The sequence below is a fragment of the Vulpes lagopus genome, chromosome 12 (genome assembly GCF_018345385.1).
Source record: "Vulpes lagopus strain Blue_001 chromosome 12, ASM1834538v1, whole genome shotgun sequence".
In the NCBI taxonomy this organism is placed as follows: Eukaryota; Metazoa; Chordata; class Mammalia; order Carnivora; family Canidae; genus Vulpes; species Vulpes lagopus.
Genome location: NC_054835.1, coordinates 27,298,727 through 27,313,264, shown reverse-complemented (window position 1 = coordinate 27,313,264; position 14,538 = coordinate 27,298,727). Strand labels below are relative to the sequence as shown.

Sequence of the window (14,538 nt, the reverse complement as noted above, 5' to 3'; positions counted from 1 at the left end):
TAGGTTGCAAATGTCGAACTATATTACAGAGCAATACAGTTCTACTTGGAATTCAAGCCTCTGTTGTTAAATGATTTGCTGATGGTGCTGTCTCCACGGTTGGATCATACTCGTGCAGTCAATTATTTCAGCAAGGTAATTTAAAAACTTGAGAACCTCATAGCAAGGCAGTAAGGCATATCTGGATAACTTTTGTTGAACAATAAGGATATGCTACGTTTGTAACAAAACTCTTTATTTTAAAGGTTAAACAGCTACCACTGGTGAAACCATATTTGCGTTCAGTTCAAAACCACAATAACAAATCTGTGAATGAATCACTGAACAACCTCTTTATTACAGAAGAAGATTATCAGGTAAAACATACAAATATGTTTATATGTAAAAGCTCAAAACTCAGGTTACGATTGAGTCACTAGGTTGATATGTTTTGGAGTAAAAAAAACAACAACCCATTATCTTTTAGGTTTGTAAACAGTAGGTACTTATATGCCTGCGATCTAAACTTAGTGTTTTCAGGAACGATAAATCTGAGCTCTAATTGCCTGTTTTGTAGAATTTTGCTTAGATCATGTCTTGGTTAATGCTTAAGAAAAAAATACTATTGTTAACATAGTCCTTAAACATCTAGATTGTACGTAAGGCTCAAAAAAGCCTTTGATCTCTTAACTAGTCTATGAAATTATTTGGTATTAAGTATATTCACTGCTTTTATTGCCCAGTAGCATATTAGTATCTGTCTTTTAATAAACTTTCCCTTGTGAAGAATTTTGCAAACATAAAATCAGAAGTAAGATTAAGCTAGTTGCCTTTTATCTTTATCAACATGATGGGTTCAGATCTTATACTGCTCTATATTACTAAATATCATGTGTTGTATCAGGAGTTTCTCTAAAGCATAAAATCTTCTCCTCCAAATTATGAATCCTCCCATTTTCATAACTATTCAAGTTGTTGATACTAAAAACTTTGGAAAAAATTGTATCTTTAGAAATTTTATAGTATCTGGGACACCTGGATGGCTCAGCAGTTGAGCATCTGCCTTTGGCCCAGGGCGTGATCCTGGAGTCCCAGGATCGAGTCCCACATTGGGCTTCCTACATGGAGTCTGCTTCTCCCTCTGCCTATGTCTCTGCCTCTCTCTCTGTGTCTCTCATGAATAAATAAGTAAAATCTTTAAAAAAAAATTTTTATAGTACATTTGAGCACTTTATTGTTATGCAGTCCGATTGAAGAACCTTGATACTTGTTCAGCTTACAACTTTCTAGCCTGACACTTGAATTTAGGCTGTCGTATTGTAATAATAGCTCATTGATCAATTTGTATTTTATATATATACTTCATACAGCATAGTGATCAAGTCTTATACATTCAGTCATATACAGTAATGACTTCTTGATTAAAAAATGATGGAACAAATTTTAAACTAAAACTGATTTGTCATTGTATGGTTTTGTTTTGTTTTTTAAGGCTCTGCGGACATCAATAGATGCTTATGACAATTTTGACAATATCTCACTTGCTCAGCGTTTGGAAAAACATGAACTCATTGAGTTCAGAAGAATTGCTGCTTATCTTTTCAAAGGCAACAATCGCTGGAAACAGAGTGTAGAGCTGTGCAAAAAAGATAGCCTGTATAAGGTGCATAAAGGTGGTGGGGGCGGGTCTGTTAAATTGAGTATTAGATGATCTGTCTTAACCCTAAAAATGGTATATTCGAAGTGATGTGGTCTGTACAAGTATATGAGAATTGCCCTCAAGCCCCCATTTGAGGGAGATAGTAATTATCAATTTCTTGATTCTAGGGGTCTTCTGTTTATGTCAAACCTCTTTAAAAAAATTTCCTTGTCGTCTTTTCTTTCAACCAATCTTCAATTTAAATGGTATAACTGGGATTTATTCCCCCGATTGTATTACTTGTTTTGCCAGTTTGGTGTATTTGAGTTTAATGTTTGACCTTCATCCTTTCCTTTGAATAGGATGCAATGCAGTATGCCTCTGAATCTAAAGATACTGAGTTGGCTGAAGAACTCCTACAGTGGTTTTTGCAGGAAGAAAAAAGAGAGTGCTTTGGAGCTTGTCTTTTTACATGTTATGATCTTTTAAGGCCAGATGTTGTCCTGGAAACTGCATGGAGGCACAATATCATGGATTTTGCCATGCCCTATTTCATCCAGGTCATGAAAGAATACTTGACAAAGGTAATGGTGCCTCTGGGTGTATTCAGAACTACTTACCTTGAGGATATATAAAATTCCATGCACAGATTTATTTTTTTCAAATGCTTTATCTCTAGTAGAAGTGTAAGTCATTTGGTTGTCATAAAATATTTTTGTTCTCCAGAAATGTGTAATATCTGACAAATGACATTGAATGGAAAAGGGGACTTAAACATAACTTGTCAGAATGTTTACCTCTTCATGTATTACTGAAGGTGAATAGTACTACTTCTATATTGTATGTTTGGTTCTTTTTTTTTTTTAAACATAAAAATTTTTTTTCTCCCCAAAATAAAATCTTCCTTAAATTAGTTCTTATAACTCAGTTATCCATAACTTGGTAGTGTAGATTCCCTTTGTTTGGTTGCTTCTTAACTTTAGTATGTCTGCCTGTTTCTTCTGGGGAAGCAAAATCTATATTTTTAACATCCCATTAATCTCAATATTTTGATAGCTTCATCCCCAATTTAAAAATATCCTAGCAGGTTAATAATTAACATATTACCTAAAAAGTGCATTAAACAAGCTGTGGGTATAATCATCTTACAAAATTCATTTACCTATCTAGTGTTCCTTTTTGGTGTCATAATATTTATTTTTTACTCACTTGATCCTCAACAGTTAGTAGCTCTTTTACTGTAGAACATTTTAAAATGGTCCTAAAGGATCCACTTGTTAAAAGTAAAACATGCTTATTAAAATCAGTTTCACATCTGATCTCTTCAGCATGCCTGAGGAAAGGGGGGAAATGTACTATCAATGACCCCCAGTATGAATATTTCCTTAGGGTGCCATCTAAGTAGATACCATTGTGTTCCATTATAATTTTATTTATTTGAGAGAGAGAGGAAGTGAGCACAAGCAGGGGTGGGGGTGAAGGGAGCAGAGGGAGAAGCAGGCTGGCTCTTCCCCACTGAGCAGGGAGCCCACCATGGGGCTTGATCCCAGAATCCTGGGATCATGACCTGAACCGAAGGCAGACGCTTAACCAGCTGAGCCACCCAGACATCGCTCAGTTTTAATTTTTTAAGAATTAGCATTTTTGGTATAAAAACTGCTTCAATTCCAGTGTAAGAAAACTGTTGCCTTATATTAGCCATGATGAGAATAGCTTCTTTTCATATGCATAATGCCAACTTATGAGACTTGGCTCTAAGCTGCTGTTAACCGAAATGCTGTAAGTTTTACTAGCGATTAAGCTGCTTTCTTTCACACTGACTCTAGCATAAATTCTTCTGCAATAAGCTCTGAAATTTAAAAAAATATATTCTAAATTTTGCTTCCAGTATGCCCTTTATTTTCACTTTTCTCATGCCTTTTTTAGTGGTTAGATGTTTCTCCCCTAAACCTTTGTTGCTGATTCTACCTTTTTATGCTCAATATGGAATTTGATTTTTTTCTAAGCTGCACCTTCTGAATTCCTTTGCAGGTTGATGCAATAAAGGAAAAGGTGAAAGTTGATTCTTTTCCATCTTTAAGTCTGGAGGACTAAGTCTAAGAAACTTGCATGATTTTTTTTTCCTTCCTTTTCTACACTGCTGCTGCTGCTTTTTCCCCCCAATAAATTTTCACTAAAGCCTCTGCAAGTCCCTTGAAACATAACTATAATAGAGCTGTAGGACATTAGTAGATGTTTGCTACTAATCGGCTAATAGGCTTTAGGAAGGGCAGGAGGCTAATCAGTAGTTGGTTCACAGTCTCTCTTAAATATATTATTAAAAACTGAGCATGGTGAGTTTCCATATTAATTCCAAAGTTTCAGGAAATTTCTCTTCCCTGTCAGAATATCTGGACCATAATAGGATTTTCTTAATACTCTAAATAAATTTAAGCAGCCTCTGGTTTTATTTTGTGAGCTTGCCTGACAGTTGTTGGATTTATATATGTGTGTGTGTGTATATATATATATATATATATACATATATATATACGCCTTAAAAGGCTTTTGGGGGGTTTTTTTGGTATTGAAGGACTGTGATCCAGTTTCTGATCTCTTGATTCTTACTAATTTTTTGCTGAAAGTAGATACAAGAGATACTAGCTGCTTCCGAAGAGACTTTCCTCATGTTTCTCCAGGTGTCCAGTTCTTATGGTGCTAGTCCATTTTCAAGAAGAATTAAACTTTTTTAATCATGAGAATAGCTTGCTATAATTGTTGCCAAGCAACATGGATTATTTCTGTATATAATGAAGCAATATTAACTTCTTCCTATAATAAGGCATACCTCTGAAGCTACCTAAAATTTGCTCTCTTATTCATCCGTTGGCTTGTCCAAGGTCAAATTTAGGCACCTTTTGGTTGCTGCTTCCTTCATTGGCTTGTCTCCATCCCAGTTTAACTGAAACAAACTTATGTCTGGTATCAAATTGTTGTAGTAAAAGGGTGGGAAGGTAAAGGAGAGTTGAAACAAATTTGAAAGAATTTGGGTGGGACACAATGCCTTGGAATTACATTTAACCAAACTGGAATCACCATTGGAACTTAGGGCAAACCTGAGTAAAATGCATTGTGTGTGAGGCCCTTCAGCAGCTAGTAAGCAAGGCAGTTAGAAAGCGTGTGTGTGAAAAACAGGTAATTGAACTGCAGTGTTATGCATTGTTTTAAATCAAGCATGTACAACAGTCATTGCAATTACATCATACTACTTTTGAAATTCTTAAATAAGCATTGCTGTGGGCTGTGTGTGTTTCTTGAGAGCCTGTATAGCAACAGTCATTTTCAGATCTCACTTCTTGCTTCAGTACTTTTGCCTTTTTTTCATGCACACATACACCAAAATAACTGACTGCATGTTAACTTTTCCTCTGCAGCATATTGCAGTCTTTGTGGAAAAGCCTTTTACATTATAGTGAATTTTTAATAGTACAGATGGAACTGAACTCAGTGACATGCTTACCTATAATTTTTCTTTTTAAATCCAAGGATCAGAAACTTTTGTTACAGCTCTTAACAAAAGCTTGTGTTCATAAAAGCCTTCTCTGCTTCTCTTTTTTGAGCAATCTAAATTGGGTCAGTGGAAACAAAAATTAGATGTTGCGATGCCAGAGGCTGTCCCATTATATAGAAAAATAAATTTTTTTTGCCTAATTTGATGCTATTCCTTCAAAGTTCCCACCCCCCACCCCCCATGCCCAACCTATCTGTGTTCATGCCTGGGCATTGCGTTATTCCTAGCTCTTCTGAATCTTCAATATACTTCTTTAATAGGACATCTTTCTTCAACATCTGACTCAGATTCACCTCTGACATTAATGTTTAAACCTGTGTTCACTTAAGATTCTTTTCCTTAAAGTCTGGAAATGTTTTATGCAGTGGTGACTTTTTTTTGGTTGGTGTTTCATTTTTCTTCTAGTAACTTGAAAGTAATGTACACTCATACATGTATGCTTTTTGTATAACCTCTTGGATACTGTTTAGTTAACAAAACTCCAAATGACCCTGATGGCACAGACTGTGCTTTAAAGTATACAACTGAAAGAATTTTTTAAGTTTGAATACCAGATATTGGGTATTTTTCATGGTACTTCTACTCCATAGTTGTTTTTAATTTGATATTGGGGTAATTTCTAACACATGAACACTTAGGCTATAAAATAGTAAAATAGCATGCAAAAGCAAACCAACCCATTTTCCTAGTGTAGAAAAGCCACATTTTATCTGAAGGTATCTAGGGTGTCTACCTCAACTTACTTTTCTCAAATTATTCCCTGATAAACTAGAATGAATTAGACTTATGTATAATATTTAATATGGGACAATTAAAATATGTATAAAATACTGTCCTGACCTTAATAACCTATGTGAAGACTCACACTATTTTAAATAGTTTCAAATAGAAACTAGGTATTGTTTTGACCTTTTTAGGTCCCAGTCTTTATACTTTTTCACTAAAGTCTGCATGTCTTTTTTGGTGAGTAATTTTCACTATTTGCTTTACCGAGTAATATGCCATGAACATTCATTAAAAGTTTTTCCTGCACTCTGCCCCCCCATCTTACCCAGTGCACTTAGGATTTTGAAAAACATGAGTAATAGATAACATCAAAATCTGAAGCTTTAGTTTTATTTCAAGTATAATGATAGACTTTTAAAATATAGTTTAAAAGACAAATATAGTTTAAAATGCATTTGGATGTTGTTTAGTAGACATCCCATAAGCCCACTGTCCTAGTATGATTTCTCCCTAATTCTTTGCAGAATTACAGAACCAAATCATGTTAGTCCTGGAACAAATGTTGCAGAATATCTTAATGCAACTATATCATTATACAGACAAGGAAATTTGAGGATCAGTGTGATGGTTTGCTAGGGTCACTCAGCTAGCTTGTGGAATGACCTATGTATTCCAGCTCCTTTCTTTCACTTTTTTCTTTTTTTTCTTTCTTAACATTTGAACTTTACAGTATTAGGTCTGATACTATCCACTTTTATTTAGAGTAGTTAGCATGTAATAGCCACTTAGTTCTTTGACTTCATTAAAAGCAAAGAAAATTCTTCCTCAAAGACATTGGGACAAAAATTAGGCATTCCTACTACTATTTCTACTTCTTAGAAAATAGAGCATTAAAGCACGCAGCCTGTCTTTATCTAAAAAGATGGAATATGGAGCCACTTTGTGTCTTAAACTTCAGTCCACATATGTAGCAATTATCTGCAGACACTATGCACAAATGAGAAAAGATAGCTTATTCTAAATGAGTATTTGTCCAGTCATTAACTCATTTCACTTCTTTGAATATCTTTTCCTTTGGGAAGGGAAGTCTTGCCTGGTCATGAGTTCATTATTACTACCTTTGATATGGTTTAAACTTCATTTGAAAAAGTGGTTCCTTCTCGTTATTTCCCTCCCTCAGGCTGGCTGCATCCTAGCATGCCCAGTTTTAGCCTGGCGTGAGCTTTTATGGCATTTATAAATCCCTCCTTCCTGAGGGTTTATAATGACAGTGCTAAAAAATCACCTTGACTGAACTGTGAACATTGCCATTGAATTTGAGGGGGCCTGAGAATGTTCTTTAGTCTGTTTTATTTTGACAAATTTAACATACTAAGGCTTTTCCACTTTCTGCCATAAACCTAGGTTTATAATACTTTTGAGGTACTAAGTAACATTACCTGTTTTTCTCCAGGTGGATAAATTAGATGCTTCAGAATCACTGAGAAAAGAAGAAGAACAAGCTACAGAGACACAACCTATTGTTTATGGTAATCTCGCTCTCTTTTTAACCCCACAGAAAATAGTAGACAAATGTTTCATTCTTTAGGGATCCTACCTCAAAACAGAAATATAGCAAGTTTCTAAACTGTAGAAGGCTCACTGAGTTTAGGAATAATTCTGAAAATAATCTTAAAGCAGACATTGACAATGTTGATGAAGGTCATCTTAAATGCATAGACAGTACTTAAAAACAGTCACTTAAGATCATAACTTAAATTTTCCTATTGCCTGCTCACTGATTGATTCATAAATTACTAAGAAAGAAGTATTAATGAATTCAGCTTTCAGAAATACAGAGGTAAGAGAACATGCCAAGGCTGTCTTTAGTGTGCTTTACATAAAGAGTACATCTTTTTAAGTTCTAACCAGGGCAGAGAACTGGGTTATTTCCATTTGAGAACTTTCCAGAGAGATAGGATCTCGAAAGTCTCAGTGAATATTGAAGGCAATTTAATTTCTTCTTCCACGTGCAATTCTGAACTACTTCCTTTTCCCTTTCACTCTTGGTGAACAGACTCGTTTGAACAGTGAATTAGAAGCGTTACAACCCGGTGTTCTTTGGAGGAAGGCATAAAATTGTGACCATTAGATCTTAGCTTGCTAAAGGAAATGATAATATACAAATCTATTACGAGAACTCATTATTATAGTTAAAAAGGATATGGGGAATTTAGAGGACTGTGTAGTTTTGATAAAGTTGGAGAAGACCAATTTAAAAGTAGATTAAAGATGATTAGATTAAAGCAGGCTAAAATAAAAAAACAGGCTAAAATATTTGAGTGAGATGTTCGACATATTTGAGATAAGGAAACAGTAGGAACAATACTGCTTTGGGGACACCTATTGAATTTGGCTTACTTTCAGAGTGTTTAAATGGAGAGTCCTTCTAGGCAGTTGCAAATTTCAGTACCAAAAAAAAAAAAAAGAAAAAGAAAATTTCAGTATCGAGGTTAAAAGCGGTTTTTACAAACTGTTGGTTTCCAGAAAGAATTTGCTCACAATAATTTTGGTTGTTCACGAAAAAAGACATGAGGTCACTTGTCTGAGAGAAACCTCATACTAGGCTTACGTTCTAGTGGAGGATTACGAATACTTTTATAGGAGAGTGGGTAGAGGTGTTGTTTTCTCCTTTTAGATAGCCAGGTTTCCTACAGGTTGTTTTCTTTATGTGATCACCATTATTTAAAATACATAAGAGTGTTGGGCCACCAGGCTGGCTCAGTCAGTAGAGCATGTGACTTGATCCTCAGGGTTGTGATATCGAGCCCACTGTTGTGGGCAGTTTACTTAAAAACTTTTTTTTAATGAAGTACATAAGAGTGTTAACATAGTTTTTGAAACAGGATATATGCTCTTAATGTATTCATTCCCATTGCATATTTGAATATGTTTTGTTATTTTTGATTTCTCTTACTTAGTACTGGATTCTTTGCTAGATATGCATTAGGTTGCTATTTCATTACTATTTAGATAGCTTAAATCAGAAATATTTTTAAGATTGATTGATTGATTAAGAGCTTGGATCTGGACAGGGGCTGAGGGAGAGAGAATCTCAAGCAGACTCCTCTCTGAGTGCAGAGCTTGCCATGGGGCTTTGATCCCATGACCTGAGAGTCCAGATTCAGATGCTAACCTACTCCAAGTGGCCCTTTAAATTAGAAATTTAAACCTATCTTTAAAAGTTCATTTGTGGGAAAAACACATCTATTAAAAAATTAAGCTTTCCTGTGCTTACTATATTGTTCCCAGATATAATGTGCAAATACCAGCTGGTGATAAGCTTATTGGCAGCTGTCTTGCTCGGTCATGTGGCGCATGCTTCTGCATATTGCCTTAATGAAATAACATAGTTACTGTTACAGTTCTGCCCTCTGCCTTGAATTGTTGGCTTTTTAGGCAGAACCATTCTTAGGATGATTGTCCTGCCAAAATTGTAATAGTCAAAAGCACCACTACAAAACTCATTCTAAGTTGTGATAATATTATTAGAGTTGGGGAGATTGGAGTGTAATCATCCTATAATGCTAACGGTTTCTCCCACCTTTCACCCCCCACCCCCTGCCCCTTCTTGTCTTTCTTGTTTAGGTCAGCCCCAATTGATGCTGACAGCAGGACCCAGTGTTGCAGTCCCTCCCCAGGCACCTTTTGGCTATGGTTATACTGCACCACCCTATGGGCAGCCACAGCCTGGCTTTGGGTACAGCATGTGAGAGAGAATGCTGATCCTGTAGTCGCCTATTTTCGTACTGAAACATCGTCTCTACCCACTTCTCAGTTTATAATGGGAAAACAGGCACATGTTCTTGTAACCTTTATTTCATGAAGGACTACTTTTTGTTTCTAACTATAAACTCGGATCACCTGTGTTAAAAGCTTATTTCACATTCCGCATCATTTTAGAATTTATTTTCAAAGGGGAATAGTTTCAATGTTTTATTCACTTGGGCTTTTTTTTCTTCCCCCTCATTCTTTGAAGAACTGCTTAATAATCTGTTGTGAAGAACCTGATTTGCACTCTGTAGTGTTTAAAGAAAAAAAAAACTCTAATATTGAATCTCTTAAATTTAGTGTATGTAAACAGCTTTCGATATGTATTGTCTAAATGCATTTAAATCTCTTTTACTCAAAAGCTACAGCAAAAATATTGGTATGTGACCACGTAAGACTGTCAATGCCAACAAAGACAACACTAATCAGCATATCCTACAGTGGATTGCAGTGCTCTCCAAATTATTTGAAAAATGCATTACAGACAACTTGCCTGACTTTTAAATGAGCATAAAAGGCCCTCTAACCTATGCAGGTTTCCTCATTACGCATCTAGAAAATGCTAGTGTGTTTTTGCTCACTTCATATGTAACAGGTGCCCTTATGTTGTGCTGTATCCTGTGCTTTTTCTGTGGGACCATTCCATTCAGGAACAGAGCACCATGATTCCAATCTGTGTGTATTTACTAACCCTTCCCTGAGGTTTGTGTATGTTGGATATTGTGGTGTTTTAGATCACTGAGTGTACAGAAGAGAGAATTCAAACAAAATATTGCTGTTCTTCAGTTTTGTTTGTGGAATTTGAAATTACTCAAATTTAAAATAAATTACTGGACTGTGGAAATAACATGTAGAATGGCAGTTTTAATTAAATACCTCTCAAACTTAAACCAAAAGAACCATGGTTGTAGTGGTTTCATATTGGATACTGAGGTGGAGTACTGTGAGGCAGGAGCAGCAGAATGAGCACTGGGATACGGAGAAACACAGCATTATATCATGTGCATTCTGTAGTTAACAAGGTACATGCAGTAGTCTGAAGAACTAGCACTCTAGTGGGCTACATTTTGGCTGTCTCCATCATTTTAACCAAAGGGCACCTTAGGTTTTGATATAAGCATTTCACTTAAATGAACAGATCGTGGATGTGATATTAACTTGAAATAAAAAGATGTAAGCATGTATCCCTTGCCATGAATAGTAAGGGCCCTCACATTATGGGTACTTTGACTTTTTTAATCCAGTGTTTGAATTCAACCCTTATTGTTGATGGCTAATAATGTTACTTTATGTTCATTTCATTGTTAATCCTCACCAGAAGGATGCTCTTTAACCACCATGTGTTTGAGTTTCTTCCAAATTTCTTTTTTGGGATTGTGTTCTAGTGTCAAAGCATTATGGTCTGAAAATATGCAGGGGACAGTCCCAATCTTTGGTATATATAGGTTGAGACCTGATTTGTGACCCAGGATGTGGTCTATTCTGGAGAAAGTTCCATGTGCACTTGAGAAGAATGTCTATTCAGTTGCATTTGGATGGAACATTCTGTATATATCTATGAAATCTATTTAGTCCACTGTATTAAAGGCCCTTGTATCTTTGATGATTGTTCTGCTTAGAAGATCTGTCATTTGCAGAAAGTGCAGTGTTGAAGTCTCCTACTATTAGTGTATTATCATCTCAGTATCTCTTTACCTTGTTATTAATTGATATACTTTATGTATGATACAGTGTCTCTCTTCATCTCTTACTACAGTCTTTGGTATAAACTTTATGTGATATGAGGATTGCTACCCCAGCTTTCTTTTGAGAACCATTTGAATGGTAAATGTTTCTCCACTCCTTCATTTTCAGGCAGGAGGTGTCCTTAGGTCTAAAATAAGTCTCTTGTAGACAGCATATAGATGAGTCTTGCTTTTTTATCTAGTCTGATACCCTGTGTCTCTTGATGGGATCATTTAGCCCATTCACGTTCAGAGTTAACTACTGAAAGATATGAATTTAGTGTCATCGTAATACCTGTTCTGACCCTGTTTTTGTAGATTGTTTCTTTGGGCTTCCTCTTTCTTTTACAGGGTCCCCCTTAATATTTCCTGCAGAGCTGGTTTGGTAGTCACATATTCTTTCAGTTTCTGCCTATCCTGGAAGCTCTTTTCTCTCTCCTTGATGGGATGAGTACTGGGTGTTACACTATATGTTGGCAAATTGAACTTCAATAAAAACAACAACAACAAAAAAAAGTAAAAAAAAAAATCCTCACTAGAGTTAGAGAGCCCCCTACCTAGTGTCTTGTATTGCTCTTGAATTCTCTACATAAAGCAAATGACCATAAGCTGCTTTGGAAGACTTTTTTCCTTCTTCTTTTTAAACTTAGAACCCTTGCCCTTCCCCACTTTTAATCATCCCATCCCTTACTTTCCTATCAAAAATTACAGTATTAGATGGAAAATCCCTTTTCCTTTTCAGTTTCTCATAGTGAAAAGATCCGGCTGTTTGTTTCAGCTGGATCTCTGCCCACCCACCCACCCACTCCCACCCTCCTTCATTGTTAATCAAAATCACCAGGGAGAATAACCATGGTTGCTGGGGGTTCATTCTTTTCAGAATTCAAGATTTATTCTTCTGGACCTTTCCTGTACTTTGAATCAGTTGTGGGTTTGTTTTCTGTCTTTCCAATGGAATAATTCATCTCTTAAGTTTTAAATATTCAGTAAAGGTTTTCTTAAAAATTTAAGAAAAAAAGCTTTAATGTGCTATCTCCAATGCTGCGGAGTTGCCACATAAACCACTCGTAATGGGCTATAGTTAAAAGAAACTGCTGTGGTTTATGACATAGATTCACATCCTGAGCAAGCTGAACCTCTGACCATGTTCCCTCTTGTGTATGTTAACATGTTGAATACTTTCCAGAATTATTTGCCAGGAGTATGTTGAAATCACAAAATGCCTATCTCAAGACTTGGCAGTAAAGTGTTATACTTTACTGTGGTAAACAGTAAAACAGTAAACAGTAAGTGGTATAACAAATTGGTAATAAACTTTAAGGTGTCTTCCCTAACATTACTTTGAATGATGGTCTGGGAGGAGGAACTAAAAACAAAATGGGCTACTAAGAGTTCTTATAATTGTCTAAGTTTAACTGAAACTGGAAGGAAGGAAGAGGAGCGAGATTAATGGGAGTCTTCTCAGGAAGTAAGCATGCTTTCCTTGATCTTTTGTCCTAGTATCGAAATATGGCCATTGTACCAAAAAATCTGATACTTGTTAACTATTTCAACATAGTATATAACTGTTTTCAACATAGAACAGACCGACATGATGTCCAAGTAGTAGGGCTGCTTGAATTTTGTGTAAATTGATTTAGTCATGTAGACATTTTCACGAGTGTTTTTCAAACTTCTTAGTATCCTTTTATACTCTTAAAATTATTGACAATCCCAAATTAGTTTAGGTGGAATTGTACATGTTAATATTTACTGTCTTAATAATTAAAACAAATTTTAAAAATCACTTAAATAAAAAAAATCACTTAAATATAACTATAAAACTCATTGCATGTTAATTATGAATCAACCATATATCTCAAAACAGAGTGGCACTGCACTGTTTTTTTTGCAAATCTCTTCAAAGTTCATCTTCACAGAAGACTGCTGGATTCTCCTATTTGCTTCTGTATTCAGTATATTCCTTTTTTTAAGTATGTGAAGAAAGTCTAGCCTCATGGAGATATGTAATTAGGAAAGGAGTATTTTAATAGCCTTTTGAGATACGTATGTGTGGAGAGTAGTTGAAATGTGGAATCTGAAACCATAACAGTGAACTTTTTGTAATGTTATATTAAAACCCATTAGTGTTCTTTGAATGGATCTTTTACCCATGCATGATTTGTACCCTCCTGCATTCGTTATATGAAAAATACTGATTCACTAAGTTGAATAGGTTTTCTAAATGTTGACAGATATCTTTTAAATAATTTGTGAGGGGGATCCCTGGGTGGCGCAGCGGTTTGGCGCCTGACTTTGGCCCAGGGCGCGATCCTGGAGACCCAGGATCGAATCCCACATCAGGCTCCCGGTGCATGGAGCCTGCTTCCCCCTCTGCCTATGTCTCTGCCTCTCTCTCTCTCTGTGACTATCATAAATAAATAAAAATTAATAAAAAAAAAATTTAAAAATAAATAAATAAATAAATAATTTGTGAGGAACACTGATCTTACCAGAAAATCTTTTTTTTTTTTTTTTTTAATCAGAAAATCTTAAGTTTTGGGAAACTTAGGACGAAAGGCAGAAGTTTTCCAGAATATCTGCCAAACACCCAGGTCTGGATGGATAACTAGTTTGTCAATTTTTGCAAGTAAAAATCTAGTATGACAAAGTTCAGTTCAGCTCACAACTCAGCCACACATGTTTTCCTCAAGACAACATTCATACATCAGTGTGTACTGGACCAGAAGTGTTTAATGTTAGAGAATATCAAGACAAATAAGGATCAAATTTAATACTTCTTTTTTACTACTTTATCAAGGACATTAAGTGAACTTTGTTTTGTTTTTTACTGTAAGTACAGGGCAGTGAAGTACTACTTGTATTGGTTAGGGTGCTCCTGCCTTGATTTGTGAAAGGTGCTAACAGTTTTATCCACCTTTACAAATGTCAACACAGAAAAAAAAAAAGTCTTAGCATTATGAAAATAGTTTTGACCCCTTGCAGGTATCTTAAAGACCCTACGGGCTCTACAGAGTATACCCCGAGAACTGTAAGATGAAGCACCCTGTAAAATAAATACTCAGTATAGGTGAACTAGGAAATAAGCACACTCTATTTCCAGCTTTACT

At 35.6% G+C, this 14,538-nt stretch overlaps 1 protein-coding gene across 2 annotated transcripts in view; it reads left to right on the top strand.

Moving 5' to 3' along the window:
* CLTC (clathrin heavy chain) overlaps positions 1-10,551 on the top strand; it is a 66,815-nt gene extending 56,264 nt beyond the window's left edge. Inside the window, exons 27-33 of one of the 2 annotated variants that reach the window (XM_041724676.1) lie at positions 4-135; positions 246-356; positions 1,472-1,642; positions 1,981-2,202; positions 3,650-3,670; positions 7,348-7,423; positions 9,522-10,551. In XM_041724676.1, coding sequence (XP_041580610.1) covers positions 4-135; positions 246-356; positions 1,472-1,642; positions 1,981-2,202; positions 3,650-3,670; positions 7,348-7,423; positions 9,522-9,646 — 858 coding nt within the window. In that variant the 3' untranslated portion in view covers positions 9,647-10,551. The remainder of the gene's footprint in view (positions 1-3; positions 136-245; positions 357-1,471; positions 1,643-1,980; positions 2,203-3,649; positions 3,671-7,347; positions 7,424-9,521) is intronic. The other variant, XM_041724677.1, reaches the window with a different exon arrangement.
* The last annotated feature ends 3,987 nt before the right edge of the window (positions 10,552-14,538 follow it).